Source organism: Oncorhynchus masou, chromosome 20 (genome assembly GCF_036934945.1).
Source record: "Oncorhynchus masou masou isolate Uvic2021 chromosome 20, UVic_Omas_1.1, whole genome shotgun sequence".
NCBI classification, from domain to species: Eukaryota; Metazoa; Chordata; class Actinopteri; order Salmoniformes; family Salmonidae; genus Oncorhynchus; species Oncorhynchus masou.
The window spans coordinates 4,187,234-4,200,224 of NC_088231.1; the positions used below are offsets into that span (position 1 = coordinate 4,187,234).

Consider the following 12,991-nt stretch of genomic DNA (forward strand, 5'->3'; position numbering starts at 1 on the left):
AAAAAATTAAAAAATTAGGGTCTCCGCTGAAAAAGTCTGAATACCACTGTGCTAAACCCTCTGCACTGTCGGCCTCTGATGTGGAACCTCTGACACATCTCCTCCCTACTGAACAACAGAGTGAACTATCACTTCCACACTCCACTCAATTGTTGGTTTGCTAACATTCCCAAAACTCCCAGTTTTTTTTACATTAGAAATTTTGTTTGGGATGTTCCCAGAATCAGTAGGCTGGAAAACCTGGGAATTTGGGGAAAGTTACAGGACTTTTGCAACCCTATTCTACATTGGGGCTAACGACGATGAACAATAAATGTCTCTCTCTATGTATATCAATAAAAAGGATAAATCACCATTCGCAGAATGTGAAATAAGGACTATGGCAGTCGCGCTTCTGGTTTTTAATAACACAGTTCCAGTAGCCTACTTCCCAAAAGTGAGGGAAATTACAAGAACACAGAAAAGATGTCTGCTTTATGTTGGTGATGACAGTTTTAAGATAAATACTGAATGTTGCGTTGCTCTCTTTTTCAACTTTTGCAATCATTCTCTAACTGCACTTTGAAGCCAGACTAGCTACAGCCAGTGCCTCTTCCTCCTGAGCATAGGCCTATTTATAGAACTGCAAACCTGACAGTGCCGAGACCAACCTTGAACTACACATCTAATCAAAGGCTGTGATAACATGAAAGCCAGAAAGGATTCTGTCCCAGGGTCACGTGGAAGCTGGAAACCAACATCAGTGCAATCAGGAGCCAGGCCCTCTGTAATGGTGTTCATACACACACTGCTGTGTTAACAAAGATCTAGCCACTGTACACTATGCTCCTGTCGTGTTTGTATGTGTCTCGACTCTCTGCATGTCAACACTTGAAAAGAAGTTGACACCGGCGATGCACTCAGAGCCTGTCCATTTTATCCAATTTGCCCATGGGCCCCTTCACAACGACGCCTCGCCATGGTAACGGGCACCGCAGAAACAATGACTCTCTGCGGATTGACGTCAGCGGCTGTCCTTCGTGTGTCGCAGTCTGACAAAGGACCAGGATCAGGCTCCCATAGTGGCTCTTTCTCAATTCATCTTCCCTCGCCTCACTTCTGCTGTTTCTTAAAACCCATCGGAGAAAGAGCTCCCAGGGAAGGATCCATGGACCATCTCGTCCAATATGGTTGAGAAGGAGGTTAGGAGAGAGGATGCAAGGAATCAAAGCGAGACAAATTGACCCAGTCACCGGTTACCGATCTGGAGGGTCACTCCTATTAGAAGTGTAAATTAACAGCTGTAGTTTAAGACACCTTAATAAGCACTGCTATAAACTATTTAAAAAAAAATCTACTTTCATTGAATTACTAATATGTAATGATTGGTTACCAAAACCAGAGGCTAGAGTAACACCACACAATGGTAGATATTGAGCAAATATATGTGTCTTTCTTAAAAGGCGATAATGACTTGAATGTAAATCATCCTTCCCACAGACACTGAAAAAAGAAGGAAATCAGCAGTCAGAAACAATACATAAGGTTTTGACATATTTATTGTTCTTTCCACTGAAGATGTAACAAACCAGCGCAATGAAGTTAGTCATGTTATTCCGTGCCACTCAGGGTATCTGCTACCAGTGGCATCTGCTACCAATACATCTTCATCTTGTTTTGCATTGATAAAATTAACAGGAACCGTTTGTTCGCAGCAAAACATTTGAAGACATCAAAACTTATTTCTCAATTTTATATGGGCTTAAATGAGATTGTATGACGGGACAAAGCAACCAGAAACAAAATTAACCTAGGGATCAAATATTTTAAGACTGAATACACTATTTCTCAATACAAGTATTATTCTGTTCCAACAGAAAACATCTGCGGAGACAAAAAAAAAACACTTGAATGATTGACTCTGAAAAGTGCATTAGTTCCTGCGGTAGTCTTGATATGATACCATTTGAATGATTTATGTCAAGACTATGCTTTTGCTACTACTATTGTTACTATAGTTCTTAAAAGGTTTCTGCCATCAGACAGACTTCTCTCAGTCAGACGGCACTTGGGGAGTTCATTGAGAAGTATATGGGATAGTCAAAAATAACCTTTCATGCGTTCTTTGGGGTATGGGCTTTGTACAAACACTCAATGAGACAGCCAAAGGTGAAGAATTGGAACATTGGAGTTGTTTTGTTATCATTTGAGAAAATCATATTATTTAAGAAAATCTTAAAATCATAGACCTAACATCTGTTGGCATTAAGAAGACAGATGGAGGGAGTCAAAATGGCACATTTTAAGAGAACATCTTACAAAAAGCGAGATGATATACATTTTTTGCAGTGTCAATACTGCTCAGCCATTATCAAAACAGTTAGTGCCGACCAGCCGGTGAAGGGGTGGCTCCCTTGCCCACTGCCCGTGCTGTCATTGTACTGTTCCCATATATACCCAGTCTCTGCATACTGTCTGTAAACATTGTTCATGATATTAGTTCTGAGTTCCTGGTAGAGGGTGGCCGCCTTCTCCTGATATGGCCCTTCAGTGTTGCCATAGTGGTGCAGGGCCCTGACAGCCAGGTAGTTAATGTTGATCCATATGGGGCCCCGCCAGTAAGGGGCATCGTGCTCCGTGTTGCGTTTCATGTAGAGTGGGTCGGCCCTGGACAGAGAGCGCAGGCCGTAGGGCGTCCACAGCTTGTCCGCGTCCCTCATGTCTCTGAAGATGTGCTCTAGCTTGGGCGAGTCGGGCGTTAGGACGTGCAGCAGGAAGGGGAATAGGCTGATGTAGCCCAAAGCATTGACGAACTGCGGCTTGGGGGCCCGGCGGACCGAGCGCACCAGGCGCGCCACGGGAAACTGGTGCCTCGGCTGCCCTGGGGGCACGTACACCTTCTCCTGCTGCAGCGACACCGCCTGCGTGTGGTTTCCATAGTCGCTGAAGGAGCGAAGCTGGTCTGACCAGTGCAGCTCGTCCAGCAGTGCGTTGTCGCTGAGCGTCTGGTGGGTGCGCTCGTACTCCTGGTGTGGCTCTCCCAGCAGCCGGGCTACGCTGGCCATGGTGCCTGACGCCAGGGCCATCCAGCAGTGCAGGTCCACGTGGCGCTCCTCAGCTGATGGATGCGAGGCCCGCGGATAGTCATCCAGGCCGGATGTCAGCGTCTTGGGATTGAGGAAGAGGTTGGTGTCCTTGTCACGGCCCCGCCAGCGGTAGGAGTTGGGCAGCGGGCCTGTCTGGGTGGTGTTGTACCACTCAAACCACGTCTGGAGCCGGGGGTAGAGCCTGCGGAGGAAGGGCAGGGTGGGCCGTGAGGACTCTGCGCCCGGGTTGGCTTGGAGCTGCTCCACGAGCTTCTGCAGGGCCAAGAAGAGGGTGGGCGGGTTGGCGTTCTCATTGCGCTGCACCACAAACTCGGCAGGAACCTTGCTGCGCGCCTCGTCACCAAGGATCTGCTCCCGGGGAATCCATCCCTCCATATTGACCAGGTCCAACCAGTGAGCCGTGGCCTCCCGCGTCACCTGGGGGTCCCACTTGCTGAGCAGCAGCTGGTGGAAGCCTTCGTCCCACAGGAACCCCCGGGGGAAGAAGGAACGCGAGGGCACGGCGGTGAACAGGGCACCCTCGGGGTAGAGCAGCGGGTACTCATTGTACACCGACTGGACCACCGACTGGCCGTAGAAGTAACCCATCCCGCCCAGCATGTTGCTCAGCGCCGCCTTGCTGAACTTCACCTGGGCCTGGCCCAAGCCTTTGGCCTGGAGGCCGAAGGTCTTCTCGAACTTGGCGTCGAACGCCGCCTTCCTCTTCTCCAGCTCCTCTGTCATGGCCGCCGCTGACAGCTGGTTGGGACGATCGCGGAAGCTACCAGACTCGAACAGAACCTCAATCTGGAAGGGCGTCTGGACGGTGACCTGGTGCAGGACAAAGTCGCTCTCCTTTCTGGGGTCGGCTGATTTCGGCTGGTGCTGGGGCTTGTAGGTGTCCACCGCAATGTACTGCCTCTTCTCGCCAGAGGGGTGGCTGTAGACGAATCTGCGGTTCAAGCTGTTCCTCACAATGTCCGTCAGCCTCTCCAAGCCTGGCGACATGGTCTGGAGGTAGTTGTAGCTGAGGAAAGGAGAGAAGACAAAGGTGAACCACCCTGAAGGTAGCAGGAATCTTTCATGTTCTCATTTTTCCAAAGCTTCCTCTCAGAATTGGAGCAAGGCACCAATATCTTTGACCTGCAGTCACCATAGGGTTTGATACCCTTCAGAGTGCATTGGCCTCCTGGAAAGTGGCAAGACCTGTGATTTCATACTACTTCAGCCAAGGGTCAGGGACAAAGAGTACCGCATACTGACCGATGTGTTATGTTGAATGAAAACTGAAAAGGAGCCTTGTCCTTTCCTGTCTAAATGGCAGACACACTTGTGATCAGCTTGTTTTGGTTGCTGTGTTCCTGCTCTTCCGACCTTCTATTCAACACTCTTTTCTGGCCTGCATTGTGGCTTGATTATGCAACCGCCTCATGAAATCTTGCTGTTCCTTCAATTCCTATGCATCGGAGTCTCTATTGACTTTGTCCTCACCACTGGAACAGATCAATGTCTCTCTGTTCTGTCCCTCAAAAGGTTGAACAAAACCTTTATATCAGAGCCAGAACAGCAGTTTGGTTGGCCATCTTCATCGCAGACACTGAGGACATGTCCTAGCTCTGCTTTGTGTCTCAATGCATTGCGGTAGCAGCTGTGCCTTTATTATTTGCAATGCTTTGTTTCATACTACACGATTTCTTTCACATATCATGTTTCCCTCTTGACAGGCTCACTGACTTTATTGATAAAGATTGATTATGTGCTATTTCTATTTTTCACTTAGAAAATCTTCTTCTGATTTTCTACATGTATTTAACAATGCTTGGTATTATTTACATTATATTAATAGGTCTATTGTGGCATATTTGTCCACTGTTTTCAAAAGTTTTTCCCTCTGGTGGTTTTTGGGTTAGAAAATGCTAACGTTAGCAGTTTGGGAGGAGTACTTACCTGGCATATTTGGCACTGGAGGACTCCCCAGCGACAGGCTTGCGGAAGGTGATCTTGAAATTCCCCAGCTCCTCTGAGAACCCAGTGATGGAACCTAGACGGTTCCTCTCTTCCACGTGGGCCTCCAGGTAACCCTGGGTGTCGGCAGCAGCGTAGAACATCAGGGAGATGACTGGCGCGTGGGGAGCCGAACTCTGGGGGAAGGAAGAACTGGGTCATGTTCAGTAAGATGGAGAAAATGTTTTGAAACTTAGTGAAATGGGAAAGAAAATCTCTGTGTTCAGTAGCATTCTAATTATCCCCCCCCCCCCATACCATTAGACAATATGAATAGTTTCAAAACTCAAATGTCTTTCAATGTAGGACAAATAATCAGAATAAAATATGGGTTTAAAGGTATGTGAATGTATCCTGCCACACTCACATGCTGCTTGGCTGTGATCCTCCAGGTCCAGTCCCCTCCGTGCTCACCGCCCATCCGCTTGACAAACTCTGTGGTGAGCGTAAAGTCGCTGTCGTGGATCTCCTGCACACCAAAGCTGAGGCCATCATGCATCAGCCAGCCATAGCCCTGCAGCCTGTCGCCCTGCTCGCATGTGTGCCGGAGGTTCACGTCCACCTCAGAGAACTGACGCATCCACATCATCCCTGTAGAAAAATGGAAACACATAATTTATTTTATTTATTTCATCATTCCCCAAAATATGAAATGTTAAACATGTTCATGGATTATGTATACATTAAAATGGCTGCTGGTCAAATGTCCAGCGCCACATTTTTCTAACGGAAACCCAAACCCAGGGTTTCCGTTTGAGAAATGTGGCGCTGGACATTTGACCAGCAGCATTTTAATTTACCGGATATTTAATAAATTTAACGGATCCATACGCAGTTAGGTGCGTAACCTGGTTAGAGCGTCCACCCATGGTGCTCAGAATGAAATAAATCACATTACGGTTATTCATTTTAACAAAACAGGCAATTTGAGGATGCAATGGCGTGTGTCCTTCCTACCGAATTCTGATGAGCAATTTGACGAATAGCTGTCCACATGTACTTTTCCGCAGCCAACGAGACGAGTAACGAAAAGAAAAATCACTCGCCTAGGTCAATCTACTATCCCCCATAGCAGAAAAGTTTACCTATAATTTTGATCAGCTTGTTCTGTGCGAGAAAGAAATATAACAGACAAGGACTGTTGAGACGATAGATCCCAAAACCATACAACCAGTAGGCCTAGGCTACATAAAAAAACACAAAAAACAACGAGGCTCATAAACAGATCCGAACGTTTAGCTTAAAATATTGATCAAATATTATTTATTCACATTATAAATGCGCAAAAGGCAGTAAGGCTATGCGCGAATGTTCGTTCCCTAATACAATTAGCGGTTTCACGAGACAGATGAAAATATCCATTAGAAATTATGAACGAGTGGAGATCTAAAGACAACTAGCCTGGGTTGTTAATACGACAAGGATTGTGCCTTTGGCTACGGGACAATAACATAGTTGGTTTCAATGGCGTATGGAAGTCTTTATAAAAAATAATTACCTGCACGTTTGTTTGAATTTTGGCTAGGCTACTTTGAAGCAATGAAAGACATGCCTCATAATATGTAGTAAGACGTTAAGGTTTCAAACAATTAAGTATATGTTTTCAAAATCCATACTGCCTCCAGTTCATTGCAAAGTGGTGTGTGACGCGCTGAAGCCTGCCTAGTTGTCTATGCACCTGAATGGCAAGCTCGCTTCAATTACCAATTGAGACATAAAAAGATAGGGTTAGTCTTCCCACACGGTCTTATCTCCGTGTTACAGCGAGCGTTTACCGTAGACAAACCGTCACCCTGTGCTTACTAGCATGCTCCGAACACCTGTGTGTAACGGAAGAAGGCCGCCAGAAACGTGTCGTCACTGAAAAATACTGTTGGCTGCAACTGTGATAAAGCCGGATAAAACAGTGTACAGTATAAATAGCATTTGTAAAATGATTTTTGATGTGACATGAAAGTAAAGGGCTTTATATTTCTAGAACCAAATCTCAATTAATAATCGATCACGTTTAGATACGGGTATTTGGCTGTTTTACCTGCCATAGCCAGTCTACCTCTGAAAATAAGATAAAATCATTCGACCTTAAGGGGTAATGATAGGCTCTTTAAGAGATAGGCTCCTAACATAAACCCTGATATAATATGAGGTTAACACTTATACAACTTATTTCCATTTTGTTCCTCTGGCAAGTAACTAACAGGTTAGTACTGCTTGCCACATAGCACACACAGTTATTGCCAACTGCCACTTTAGTCAATAGTATTAGCAAATATTTAAGGATGAATGTAGAGAAACGACAGTCTAGTACCTGTGACAACAGATCTTGGGCTCCTGGTTTTCATCCCAAAGTAGACCTGGGGTCGGTAGGAGCCCCAAAACCTCTCAGGGGAGACCTCAGCGCTGGTGCTGTTGACATCGAGGACAGGCGGCGAGTGGTGCAAAGTTACCACCCGTTTGGCCAGCGAGGAACGCATGTAAAGGGCATAGAAGAACCAGATAAGGCTGAAGATGCAGAGGCCGATGGAGATGTTGATGAAGATTTTGCCAATGTCGAGCTTCTTTTTTTTCTCCTTGCGTTGTAGGGTGGCAGGCCTCTCGTCTTTCCTTGTGGGAGGGGGGTCAGCCTCGCCGGTCACCACTCTCTTCCTCTGCCTGCCCATCCTTCCAGCTGAGGAGGAAGAAAAGATACAGGTGTCCTTCCTAACTTAGTTGCATGAGAGGAACCTAACCGCTTAGGGATTTTGCCATGAGGTCAATGGTGACTTTAAAACAGTTATAGGTGATAGGAGAAAACTGAGGATGGATCAACAACATTGTAGTTACTCTACAATACTTACCTAATTGACAGTGAAAATAAGGAAGCCTGTACAGAATCAAAACTATTCCAAAACCTGCATCCTGTTTGCAACAAGGCACTGAAGTAACACTGCAAAGAAAATGTGGCAAAAGGGGTTTTCGGCTGTTCGTGGACATTACATTTTTCCCTTCGTCGCTCATTGGTCAACAGTAGGGATTCTTCAATGAAGTGTTCACTGTCATTCAACAATAAACAACTCGTTTTCATGCACATTTTTTATTTGAGAAATACTGCCTCAAACATCCTAGTTAACTTATGAACGTAATTGCTATATCTTTGATTAATTCGGGCTATTTTGTATACTGGCTATGGCATCTCACAGTACTATTGCCACTTGTTTTTCAAAGTGAAGGTCTTCAAAGGGAGTACGAGAGCACACTTGTTCACTCTAGGTGCCAGCCGAACCAAAGCATGCAGAAGCCTTTAGTTTCTTCCCAGCAATGAGTCTGGATCTGAGTACCCCCCCCCCCCCAACTATTTCTAGAACGCAAACACATTCGAACCATTCTAATTGGTCACTGAAGCCGATGGGTTGGGCCAGAGCCACACGTGGTTAAAGCAGCGTTTTGAAATCATTCATTGGTTTGGTACCTCAATTGCTGGCTACTTGCTCTGTACAACCCCAAAACGACTGAAGTATGTAGCAAACATAGAGCAGCAGAATAACTCTTTCAATTGTCTGGCAAATCTCGCGGAGGAACTACATGGGTCTACAACAGACCTACGTTTGGGTATTGTTTATTTCTACATTCATATTTTTTCCCCCTCTCGTGGCATTCCGCCTTCAGTCAATATATAGTAAAGTAAATTGAAAATTTATTTAACTTCTGGCTTCCGGGGGAATATTACGTTTTGTAAGCTAATTGACAACGCTAGTGTGTAAATACTAGAGTTGCTAAAAGCAGCTAGCTACCTAGACCTCATCTTCAGCAGTAGGCAACAACATTGCTTGCAACTACTGTACAGTACTAACTAGTAGTTTTATAGCCAATGTAATGTTGCCTCGTCGACTATGAAAAGAAATACATACCGTTACCTGCAAAGTTGTATAAAGAAATACCTTTAACTATTACAACGTATTACATTATTTTAGGAACTGCGCTTGGCAAAGCATACATTCAAGCTTTTCGGCTAAAGCTAACTGGCTAATGAATGGTTAGCAAACCGGTGGCTGTCACGAAGGTATCGGGCAGACCCGTTTTAGAACGAGTTTGCAGATTTTTTGAAAGAAGCTTTCATGCCAATAATGCATAACATAAAAAAAGCACCTAGAAAATGTAATATGAACAGTAAATATGGGGGGGGGGAAACTCACCTTTCAAATATACAGAATATCAGCTGCACATAATTCGCGCTACTTCCTGGTCCCCGAGCTCTCATGAAACACTGACGTGTACATAAGTGTTGACAACCCACGCAAGGGGCATATTCATTACGCCCATTGTTGCAAAGCGTTTCTTAAAAGGAAGAAAACGAAACGGAAATACTTACCCGAATTAGTCCAAATTAAACTCCTTTGTTGCAAAACGGAACGTTGCAACTGACTAATGATTACACCCCAGCTCGAGTTGTCTGGCCAGAGGTCACAACATTGAATCCATGCAAACCATACTGTACAGTCAACTACTGATGCAATGACATTTGGGACTATGCTATCCTAAATGTTCACTAAACCAGAATATGCAGCTATTCTTAAATTCATGTAGTTGAATTGGGACAGGTTGTGCAACGCATTCCAGTGTTTCATTCAATCCTATAAATTTTCTATCCAGTATGGATTGAGTATTTATTTGCCACATGACTACCACTATCATGTAGCATGTGATAGGAACTGGTTATACAAAAATGTCCCCAAAGAATATTACACTGAAGAGAAATATGGAATTTTATTGAAATTGTAAAATGAACTGCATGAGGAAGGGAATTGGAAACAGTTCCAACCTTTTTAAAAGTGGTTCATAGCTATACAAAGATGGCTCTGTGGGGCTTATGAATAAAAACCCTCAGTATTCGTTTTGGACATATTCACATAAGCTGGACACAATGCATTGAACTGTGAATATGATTGAGATACTTATCAAACTGCAGTTGCGTGATTTGTATAACTAACAAGACTAAAGATTCCTTTATGTATCAGTTATGAACTTCTCAATTTAAACGCTGTAAAATAAGTGATTGTATGGAGAATGGCAATCAGGAACATGTGATTCAGAGCTGATGACTTGGAGTAAACGCTGACGTCAGGCACATCCTCTGAGCCCTAGGTAGCGATGACCACTCACTTTTAGCTCATTCTTAAAGCCATTCCCAAACCAGTTTATGTAAACAAACAGGGGTGATGACACTCAACCCCAGTTTTGTTATGATTTTTAAAAATCAATGACAAGCTGTATGTTTTCCCCATCCAGAACCCTCACATTACAAATCGGAGATTATTACTTTACATTGGTCATCAAAGACAGGAAAAATCCATTGCATTCTCATACGAGACACTCGATCAGCGATAAGACTTGTTTTCTTGGCACTCTCCTAGGGCCAGACCTGGGTTTAAATGCATTTTCTTTCACATACTTATTGAGCTTTTAATGTAGCCTGCCTGGAGTACCAAAGGTAGGAAGACTAATTTGTTTCCATTGGACCAGACAAGTCTAATCAAGAGCAATAATGTATTTGATGATAACCCTACTTTTTAAAACCAGGTCTGCCTAAAAGAGATTCCACTGGTTGACATCTAACAGTTGGAGTTCGTGAATGAAACATCACACTACAAAAGCCTGCAGGGTGTTCCAGTTTGTCTATCAACAGCTCAGCGAAAGGAAGAGGGGTTCTAGAGATCCTGAGTATTTGTACTGTATATTTCGAGATGCCGATTCCCCACTCCCATTCTGACATTCAATTACAGTGTACTAGTCAGGAGAATCCTCCACTAAGGGGAAGGAGGAAGGCCCGGATCTGGGCCCTTTTTATAAACCAGACAGACTTTTGTAACTGCTGCTGTGCTTAAAACAGTTTAACAACCCTGCCTAGGATCGAGATACACAAACGTGGAGTGGACAGAAATAATCCAACTGACACAGAGCAAAACCACCAACAGAAAGAAAAATATAACTCTGTCTTTATGTAATTACAGAACGCTTTGGCCAAAAATAAATGTAGAGGTCCAGGTCATTCCAAAGAGCGATTCAGTTCATAAGAGCTTGCAATGCAGTATGCTGACAAGTTGTCTTTTTTGACAAGCGCTTTGTATTTTTTTTATCAGCATTATACATGCTAAGCAAAAATAAAATTTGAAAGACAGTCAATGGTGTAGCAAAAAAAAATGTTAAGCCAAAATAACCCGTGGCCAGCACAAGACAATACATAATCCTCTTTCCACTTCCCCATTGACCCTTAAAACCCCATGATGCCATCTTAAGTGACTCCATTGACCCCCCCCCCCCTTTCTCCATGGTCTCAACTCGAGACTCAAAGAACAGACTTAAAAGAATAATCACCAACCCCAGGTTTTTTGTTGCTTTCTTACAAAAATTACCAAAGAGAGAAAAAAAGAAAAGAAAAAAAAGATTGCGCGGGCCTTTCTCCTCGGTCCTCCTTCACCTGATGTCGGTGTGTGGTGGTGATGAGTGGGTCGGAGATAAAGCAGAGGAGTCTGACCGCGAGCCTGCCCAGCCTCTGGCCTGCGGATCTAGGGGCAGGGGGGGGACGCCGAGCAACCCCCCCTACTACACACTAGTTCTTGATCAGGCCCCCGTCTCCCTCACTCACAAACCGCTTCCGCCCCCTGGTGGACAGAACAGGTGATTCAGTACTTCATAGGCTACCAATGAGTTGAGACGGGTCCTCAGCCTTACAATATAAAACACTTGAGGCCTAGTGAAAAGATTTTTCTAAATTAATTAATATACTCAGTGGGTCAATGTACGCTAATAACTTGATTGAAGTGATGGGTCAATGTTTTTAATCTTATGCAGAAATAGTGCAATGATTCACCCTCATAATATGCAGGGAATTGTTGATTTTTCTCAAATGCAATCGCAGAATCCTGGAGGGACTGACTATATCCAAGTGACTAAATGAAAGGGAGTTTACAACACACTGACCTGGAGGGACAGGAGTCCCTCAACTGTTTGGTGATAACAGACTCCTGGTAGCAGAGGTCCGTAAAGGACTCCATGATGGAGTGGGCATGAGGCACATCCAGGTTAATCTCTGGCAGCTCGTCGTACACACGCTGGAAGCCCTGGATGTTACAACACAATACTTGATGTGTAAGCCAATCATACAGTCATAGGGCAATATAAGAGAAGATGAATCAATTCAGTCACTTCAGAGCTTGTCAGGTAACAAATGAATGCCTTGACAGTGACTACAGAGAATAATATATATATACTGTAGTTGTAGGGAGAATATGACCGAATACTGTAGCTATATCAGCAATCAGTAAATATGCCTTGACTGAGGATGTTTACGGATGGGTTTAAATCCACAAGGTTTGACGTTGACAATTACTAATTTAACATTTGATTCATGCTATATGTTAATTGTAGTGCAAGAAAAGGAAAACCTGCAGTCATTTCACTGGAAATAGTTTAGAAGTTCAAGTTATTTTTGTGTGCTAGTGCTACCAGTGAATTTGTTGGTACTTTCTGGTGCGTAAGGGGACGTACCCGGTTCATCTGGTCCACTGTGATGAGGCCAATTTTCCAGAAAGCCTGGAGTAGCTTACACATCTTGACGGCCGTGTCCACCTTGGACTCTAGCACCATGACAACAGCCTGGCAACCAGCCAGGAGAAGAGAGGAGAAGAAAATGCATTAGAGTTCATGCTAACGTCTGAACAGGATGTTTCATGTACAAAATTTTGTAAATTAGAATAAAAAGTGCCCTAAATGGCACCCTATTCCCTATGTAGTGCATTACCCTTGCCCAGCGCACTATAAAGGGAACAGTGTGCTATTTGGAACACCGGTTATGTCATTGACAGTGTCTTAAATTCTCTGTTATGTGGATTGTCAGCTTGACCAAGATGAGACTGAAGAGTGGAGGAAAAATTACAAAAGGCGCT

General features: G+C 44.3%; 2 protein-coding genes across 2 annotated transcripts in view; both read right to left on the minus strand.

Moving 5' to 3' along the window:
- Positions 1 to 1,520: 1,520 nt before the first annotated feature.
- Positions 1,521 to 9,313, minus strand: mogs (mannosyl-oligosaccharide glucosidase). Its single transcript, XM_064926048.1, has 5 exons — positions 9,242 to 9,313; positions 7,378 to 7,737; positions 5,437 to 5,660; positions 5,013 to 5,206; positions 1,521 to 4,092 (listed from the first exon to the last, which is right to left on the minus strand). The coding sequence occupies exons 2-5, from the start codon at positions 7,727 to 7,729 to the stop codon at positions 2,331 to 2,333; spliced, it is 2,532 nt and encodes an 843-aa protein (XP_064782120.1). The 5' UTR covers positions 7,730 to 7,737; positions 9,242 to 9,313; the 3' UTR covers positions 1,521 to 2,330.
- A 484-nt stretch (positions 9,314 to 9,797) lies between these two features.
- The window catches only part of LOC135506710 (programmed cell death protein 4-like), a 35,661-nt gene continuing 32,467 nt past the window's right edge, over positions 9,798 to 12,991 (minus strand). Inside the window, exons 10-12 of the mRNA XM_064926049.1 lie at positions 12,594 to 12,701; positions 12,027 to 12,166; positions 9,798 to 11,707 (exon numbers count right to left, since the gene is read on the minus strand). Coding sequence (XP_064782121.1) covers positions 11,656 to 11,707; positions 12,027 to 12,166; positions 12,594 to 12,701 — 300 coding nt within the window. The 3' untranslated portion in view covers positions 9,798 to 11,655. The remainder of the gene's footprint in view (positions 11,708 to 12,026; positions 12,167 to 12,593; positions 12,702 to 12,991) is intronic.